General features: G+C 40.1%; 1 protein-coding gene across 1 annotated transcript in view; it reads left to right on the top strand.

Annotated features, from left to right (window-relative positions):
* The first annotated feature begins 1,870 nt into the window (after positions 1–1,870).
* swap70b (switching B cell complex subunit SWAP70b) overlaps positions 1,871–8,545 on the top strand; it is a 38,368-nt gene continuing 31,693 nt past the window's right edge. Inside the window, exons 1-2 of the mRNA XM_022217416.2 lie at positions 1,871–2,114; positions 3,726–3,866. Coding sequence (XP_022073108.1) covers positions 2,019–2,114; positions 3,726–3,866 — 237 coding nt within the window. The 5' untranslated portion in view covers positions 1,871–2,018. The remainder of the gene's footprint in view (positions 2,115–3,725; positions 3,867–8,545) is intronic.

The following is an 8,545-nucleotide window of genomic DNA, read 5'->3' as shown; positions in this document are numbered from 1 at the left end:
CCCTTTGTTCTCTGTTCTTTTTTTTTTTTTTTTAGGATAAAGAAAAGTAGATCACACAGAAGTTTTATCCAAAGCAAGTCTCTGGAAACAGTTAGAAAATATTTGGAACTCAATAACAGAGACTGTCAAAGGACTTGAGTTGCTCCAATTTGTTTTTTGCCCAATAAAGAACAAAACTTTCTTCTTTCTTTTTTTTACAAAGTTTTTGACAGATTTTTAAGATATTTGTTTACTTGTTTTTATGATTGATGTAATGCATTGTGTGTGTGTGTGTGTGTGTGTATGTGTTTATCTATACCGGTGGGGACTTTGACCTGACTCCACGCTATCTTGGTGGGGACTCGTGTCATGGTGGGGACCAAAAATGAGGTCCCGGGAAACAGTGTTTTCTTGGCCATGTTGTTGTTACTGAAAAAAGTAAAAGTGCAAAAAAGTTTCTTTAGGGTTAGGCATTGTTTTGGTGTTGGTTAGGGTTAGGGGTTAGGTATGAATGGGAGTCAATGGTAAGTCCCCACAGGGATATAAGAACCAGACGTGTGTGTACATATATATATATATATATATAGAGAGAGAGAGAGAGATTACTATGACCACCTCCCTAATATTGTGTTGGTCCCTCTTTTGCTGCCAAAACAGCCCTGACTCATTGAGGCATTGTCTCTACTAGACCCCTGAAGGTGTGCTGTGGTATCTGGCGCTAAGATGTCAGCAGCAGATCCTTTACGTTTTGTAAGTTACGAGGTGGGGTCTGCATGGATCTGATTTGTTTGTCCAGCTAGCACATCCTACAGATGCTGGATTGGATTGAGATACGAGGAATTTGGAGGCAAAGTCAACACCTCCAGCCATTTCCAATCCATTTTTGCTTTGTGGCATGGCACATTATCCTGCTGAAAGAGGCCACAGCCATCAGGGAATAGCGTTTCTATGAAAGAGTGTGCATGGTCTCCAACAGTGCTTAGGTAGGTGTCAAAGTAACATCCAGATGGATGGCAGGACACAAGGTTTCCCAGCAGAACTTTCATCAAAGCATCATGCTGCTTCCATTGGCTTGTCTTCTTCCCATAATGCATCCTGGTGCTATTTGCTCCCCAGGTAAGAACGCACCCTACCCAGCCATCCATGTGATGCAAAAGAAAACATGATTCATCAGACCAGGCCACCGTCTTCCATTGCTTCATGGTCCACTTCTGATGCTCATGTTCCCATTGTTGGTGCTTTCAGTGGTGCACAGGAGTCATCATGGGCATCCTGACTATTCTGCAGCCCCACACACATCAAATTTCAATGCTCTGTGTATTCTGACACCTTTCTGTCAGAACCAGCATTAACTTCTTCAGCAATCTGAGCAACAGTAGCTCGTCTATTGGATCGGACCACACAGGCCAGCCTTTGCTCCTCACATGCATCAGCACCCGTCACCCTGTCTCTGGTTCACCACTGTTCTTTCCTCGGACCACTTTTGATAGATTCTGACCACTGCAGACCAGGAACATTCCACAAGAGCTGCAGTTTTGGAGATGCTACGACCCAGTCATCTAGCTGTCACTATTTGGTTCTTGTCAAACTCACCCAAATCCTTAGTCTTGTCCATTTTTCCAGTTTCAGATGTGTGCTACTGGTGAAGCGTGTTGTTCTGATAGATGTGTGTGTTACTGGTGATGTGTGTTGGTGTGTGCTATTCTGATAGATGTGTATGTTATTGGTGATGTGTGTTATTCTTATAGATGTGTGTTATTGGTGGTGTGTGTTATTCTGACAGATGTGTGTTATTGGTGGTTTGTGTTGTTCTGATAGATGTGTGTGTTACTGGTGGTTTGTGTTGTCCTCGCTGAGCGGTGCTGCAGCTCTTCTCTCGTCATCGTGATGCCAAACACGCAGCTCCGACTGTCTGACAGCGCCTCATGTGACTTTTCCTCATTGTGTCCAGCAGAGACTGTTGAACGCAGCGACAGAGGAAGAGTGAGACAACCATCCGGAGAGGAGAGGAGTGAAAAAGCGAGCGATAAATCAGCATTATGGCGCTGCGGGACGAACTTTTAAAGTCTATCTGGTACGCGTTTACGGCTCTGGATGTGGACAAAAGCGGGAAAGTGTCCAAATCCCAGCTGAAGGTAGGCTGCTCGTGTTAGCCCACTCGTTATTTTGGGGTGAAAGAGTCGCTTTTGGCCTCAGCTCGGTTTATCTGTTGGAAAAACATGTTTGGTTTTCATGTTGAAGTCGCTTCTTCCTCTTCTGTCGTTAGTGGAAAAACACAAGTGCGCTTGTTGGTGCCAGCAGCAGAGACGCACCTGTTGATAGTCTGAATATTAATTGACTGGAGAGGAATCTCAGTGAACTGGGGCAGGTTTGGATAGAAAAACATCAGTAATACACGTAGAAACTACTGCGGAAGTGTGCAGTGACTATAAAAGACCCAAAAGAGGCATTAATGTAGATGAAAGTCATGTTGTTTCATTTTAGTGCTAAATGTACTGTTTATCAGTGGAAGAATACCAGCCAAACCACAGCCAAGATTACAAAAAGTTAACTTCCTACTGCTGTAACACAGTCTGTTTAAACAACCTTGTTCAGCACTTTCACAAAATATACCAACAGTCAAGGTCAAGTTTAAATTCATCTGCCTCAGGCACAAAGAAAATAAAACATTGTCTACTTGCACCCAAGTTAGACATGTTTCTACACAAACATTCACCTCAAAATACCAGAGTGCTTTGCAGCTCTGAGACATGTTAGGTTGGTCAAAAGGCCTCATGGGAAATATGGAAAACACCAGGAATAGTTGAAACAGGCAAAAATGTCTCTTAACCCTTCTGTTAGGTTAATTTCTCAGGAGCAGCAAAAATGCTCCTGGGTCGTGTATAACCATCTAATAGTGTCAGAAACTAAAAAAATCCCAGTAAGCATCATTTATGTCTTGCTAACTCCATTCCTGAACCCTTCTATCAATATTCAGTGCAATGGTGTTCTTTACTCTCACAGGTCTTGGTTCAATGAGGATAATTCAGTCGTTTTTCATCTAAAAAATGCATGGCAAAACTTTTTTTAAACGTGTATTTGAAAGGCCTATGCATAAAACACAAGAGTTTTACATGACATTGTTTTTTTGAAAATTTTCATTTTACATTTTGATTTTTTTTCTTTTAATGGAGTTTATAAATTGACACAAGACACCTCTTCAGCTCAGTTTGGGCTGGCAAATGTAAAATGAACCACTTTCATTTTGTATATTGATTACACTTATTAATCCAAGCAGAAGAAATTTCATTCTGAAAAAATACTTTAAACGTTTGTTTAAAGTGTTTGTTTAAATGTTTTTTTTTTATTTTTTGCTTTAAAATGGGTCAGTTTGTCCCACAACATAACAATAGGGTTAACTGTCTGGAGTATTTGATAAACAACCTAACTCCCTATCCAACTGAAGGATGTCTGAATATTGTCTTTACAGAAGAATTTTAGTTTCAGGATCTTGTACTTTTGTTGGTGTGTAGGTTGATATTCAGTCTCTATACCTGACAGCTTGAATGCTTCTCAAAAGCAGCTGGATTTAAGAAGAACGTTAGAATAAGAGAGAACTTTGGTCACTAAGGCAAACTTCCTGTCAAAAGCCTGCAAACCCAGAATTTAGGTTCTCAGAGGTTCTCAGATTTAACAAAGCTCATATTATCAGTCTGTCCATGTAATCAATGATAAATGTGGGGTTTTTTTTTTGCCCATGATTCCAGGTTCTGTCCCACAACTTATGTACCGTCATGAAGATTCCACATGATCCGGTGGCACTGGAGGAGCACTTTAAGGATGATGATGAGGGTCCCGTGTCCAACCAGGGATACATGCCGTACCTGAACAAGTTTATCCTGGATAAGGTCAGTCAGCAGCGCTGGTTTTCACTGCAGTAACACCTGGGTGCAGCTAGTACAAGACATTAAGATGGTGCTTGAATCCAAAACAAGAGTAGAATGCTTCTACTCATTCTAATAATACAAGTCATGGTGGGAGGCAAGTCTGACCTTTCTTCGTATGTTCTCTACATGTTTGTGAAGTTTTCTTCTGTGGTTCTGCTCCAGAAAAACTCTCACAAGTTCAAATCTACACACAGATGAGTGACAGTAAACTGATGGTTAATTCTGTTAAAGAGGAAACAATCATGGTCAGTGATTTGACTCTGAGTCACCAGTCTGTGCTGTGACTCTTCAACTCTTAGTATGGAAATATTATATACTGGAAGAAATACGTAGCATCGAGTACAAGTTGTCCAGTTTCAGTGGTTAACTCAATGGGACTCCTGTGGATAGTGTCCTCTGAGTGTCCAGCTGCTAAAATCCAAATGATCCAGCTGATAAACATGTTGATGTGCTCATAACAAAAAGCTTTACCAGCAACAGTACAAGTGTCCTGTTGGCTACACACAGGAAACACGAAACATGTGATTCTTGCAGCTTGTTGAGACTTGGGAGAAAGTCCTCCAGATGCTACTCAGGACTGAACTACCACAACCTCTTCCATCTGTTTTGATCTATAATTTAGTGTGTGTGTTATTTTAAAGCTTCAAACATGTGTAATCATAGTCTTCCTCAAATTTAAATGCTGAATGATGATACAAATATTACTATCATGGTAAAGGTCATCATCATTCTTTGGGGCTTCAGTTGAAGCCAACTGGACTTTTCTTTGGTTCTTGAAGATGTTTCACCTTCATCCAAGAGGCTTCCTCAGTTCTCACAGATGTGACTTCAGATAAATACCTGGAACTCCTGACCTGCCAGTTCAAAGCATTGAAGACTTATATGAGAGGAGTGACGTCTTTGAGAAGTCTACTTGCCTTCTACCCAGGTGTCCAGCATTATTATGACCTGCAAAACCATCACTGGACACACAGAGTACTCAAAACATCTTCTGTTCAATATGAAAAGGTTATAATGTCATAAATCATCAAAAGAAAGGACAACAATTGAATTCATTTTTCTAGAAAAACTGAAGAAACATGGAATCAACAGCATTTTTTCCAAGTCCCCACAGATGTTGTTGGTATTGGAAAAAACTCTACGTACTATAGGTAGTTTTAGCTTCCATGCTTGTCTCCTGTCTGCTCTTTGTAAACACAGCCTGTAGTTTAATAAAATAGTCCTGATAATTCCCTTAATTCTGGTCATGTGACTGTTGGTTGGAGCTGGGTCACTCATGGTTTAACATCTGACAAGCGCAGAATTTCTTTCTTTTTTTTCATTAAATCTGGTTGGTGCATACAGTTTATTACTCTGCCGAGGAAGTGGAGCCTCGGTGGAGTTATGTGACGATCGGCGTACGTTTGTCTGTCTGTCTGTGTGCAACATTACTCAAAAAAGACAAACGGATTTGGATAAAATTTTCAGAGAAGCTCAGAAAGGACACACGGATCAAGTGATTAGATTTTGGCAGTGATGCAGCCTAAAGATGTTTTATAGATTTCTGTATCATTGAGAGAGAGCAGCACAGTGTCACTGTAACTATGACAAGTAAACACATGATTGCAGTTCTACTAAAAATTGACTGTTGTGGACTTACCAGGACTTGCGCATCAGAAATTATACAAGGAACAATTGATTAAATTGTGAGGGTGTTTCTGAGTCCCATCAGTTCCCACCACTTGCTACATATTTAGGTCACGCGATTCAGTATCCGTACATAACATACACATATAACGCACACTTGTGCTCAGCGCAACATCATTTTGTTTGTGGGGACATCCATATTAAATTACCACATTCTATTGCACGCTTATTTCTGCCATAATTTTTTTCAAGATTTCAGCCATTGGAAATGATACGACTGAGCAGGCTTGGCGGAGTACTGCACTGTCTGAGTGATTTCCTTGATTATAAATGAGAAGATGTGGGATTTTGAGAAAATACGAAAATTCTAAGATTTGGTTTAGTTTTCCAGTGGAGCATCACGTCACAGATAATTACTTGATGGACCATTGAAAAGGTATAAAAACAGCAATTCTCTCCGTTTATACAGTTTCTGATTCTGATAAATGGTGCTATTTTGCTGTATTTTTAAAGTAAACATCCCTTTAGTTGTGTTTGGATTTTAGAGGGTTACATCTTATGCAGCAAAACTGAGTTAAAGTCACTGTTTAGACCAAAGAGGCCCATTGATTGAACATATAGTGTTGGTATATTGTGCTGGTGTCACACTCTTTTGTGTCCTTCAGTCATTGTGCTGTGTGAGCTCAGACAGTGACACAGAACCAGATATTGAACACTGACTCAGCTCATTCAGCTCCGTCTGTCCCTCTGTGATGATGTCACAGCATGAACGTTGGCGATTGTTTAGCTGGGCGTCCTGACAAGACGCCTTTCCTTTTGTGATAAGCTGCTGGCTGTTTGGGATTCTTCTTGTATGACGTCACAATGGCGAATCAATGGGTGCTGGTTGGTTGCTGCCATGACTAAAGGTGCGGAACTCTGTCGTGTCAGACATGAACTCTTCTAAATGTCACATGTCTCTTTTCACTGAGTTTCTGAGAAATGTAGTCCATCAGTTTGGTCTGTTTGGTATGTCTACATGCACTAAGTTTTATTTTTCCATGTTTTATGTGTTTGCCAACCCAATTCCCTCACCGGTAATTTGCCTGTCGCATTCACAGTTTTTATTTTGTGATAATTTTACAAGCAGTGTGCCACATCTAGATTATAGGATCTGTTTTTTTTTTTAAAGTTTTAAAGATTATTACAAGTCATGTTTAATTACACATTATTCAAGATCCATTGGCTGTTGCCCTCTTTGCATTCTGTCTTTAGAACAATTTGTTATCTTGCATGTCACATTACAGTTTCTATTATTAGATAATTTTACCAGCAGTGTGCCACCTAATTTTTTTTTAAAATCCAACAAAGAGTCTAAAATCACAAGCTCTGATTGTCCTGTTGCTGAGTTGACATGAATGTGGCCAGTGTGAACTGAAAATAGGATTGTCTAAACATCATTTTGAAGACAGAATGCAGAGAGGGCACGAGGCAAACTGTGTTACTTTGAATTTAATAATTAATATATTTCTGTTACTACTCTATACAACTTTATAAAAATGATCAAGAAATTAACTGATTATAGTTAGTGTAGTGTAAAAAGTGTGGTCCACTTCATGCTTCTTGGTGTCAAATGTCTCATCTGTGGTTGCAAATAACTATTATTATCATGTTTTTCCATACAAACAATATAACTGGTTAATATATGGGAGTTATTGTCTTTTGGCTAACTGTTGCAGCTGTGGTCTCTGTAGATATAAAGGCTGGGTTAGCTGTAGTTTGGGATGTCTGATTCTCTTGGTTTGTCTTCCTTATCTGTGTTTCTGTGTGCTGCTGTAAAGTTGATGTCTGAAGTGATTTATTCCCACACTGGCGTCAGCATCTCTGTGATAAAGTTCCTACAATATCCAGTCTCTCTGCTCCCTCTGAGAGATCTTAACATTGTATTGAGGTTTTTTCACTGTGGGAGGGAACTTGTAGCCAGCAGCTGCCGCTGAAGTTGTGAACATTTCATTCTCTGGAACTTTTATACCACAAATGATTAGGAAGTTATTTTCTGTGTGGTTTCTGGCTGCAAGAGTCAGCAACTTCTTAGCGACTTTGGGATTTGTTTTTTTAAATGGAGTTTTTCAGTGTTCCCTCATTAGTTCCTTGTTCCACCTTTGTCGTCACTAGATGATTGAAAGAAAGTCGTAAAACTTGTTTAACAGCCAGTGACACAACATCAGCCTGTGTGTGATGCAAAGACACACATTGTAAGACACACACACACACACACACACACACAGCTTTAAGGTTTATTTTACACTGTCGGGAAAAAAATGGATATGTCCTGTAAAACCTTTGGTATTTTTGTGCATTTTTACATACAATTTCCCCAAATGTGACCTCACATGTTTGGGAATTTTGAAAGCTTCATTAACGTATAAAATAAAAAGTGTGTACTGGATCTAAATTTAGCAGCACCGCATGGGTTTATAAGGACTGACCCCTAGTTATTTTGTGACATTTAAGAGGCCGCACTTTGTTTAACAGGGACGCGTTTCTTTAAGAAAATGTAAATTCGGGATTTACGTTCAGGAAAAGAGACATGACGTCATGGGTGGACATTATGTCCCTCAATACTCACACACACACACACACACACACACATGCATCTATGTACTTTTCCACACACAACCTCACCCACCCCCCATCCATTGAAGTGGAGGTGACCATGGCGAGAGATGGAGGGCGTTGGTCAAAGCATTCAGCTGCTCTCACTCTTGAGGAAACTCCACCCGGCCACACAAGGAAAATGCGTGTGTAAAAACTCAAAGAGCAGGATATCAAGAATCCTATTTTATAAATGAACAGAGTTTCTAGTCAGGAAAAACTTGACTGTGTGTGCATGTGTGTGTGTGTGTGTGTGTGTGTGTGTAGTGTATTTGTACTACAGATCGAAAGCAGAAATAGATGGAGGGTGTGCATCATCCTTCCCGACTCACTCCACTTGTTGGCAACAATGCAGCGGAAAATAAATGCACTGACATTTC

Source organism: Acanthochromis polyacanthus, chromosome 8, assembly GCF_021347895.1.
Source record: "Acanthochromis polyacanthus isolate Apoly-LR-REF ecotype Palm Island chromosome 8, KAUST_Apoly_ChrSc, whole genome shotgun sequence".
NCBI classification, from domain to species: domain Eukaryota; kingdom Metazoa; phylum Chordata; class Actinopteri; family Pomacentridae; genus Acanthochromis; species Acanthochromis polyacanthus.
This window is presented reverse-complemented; position numbering and strand designations above follow the sequence as displayed.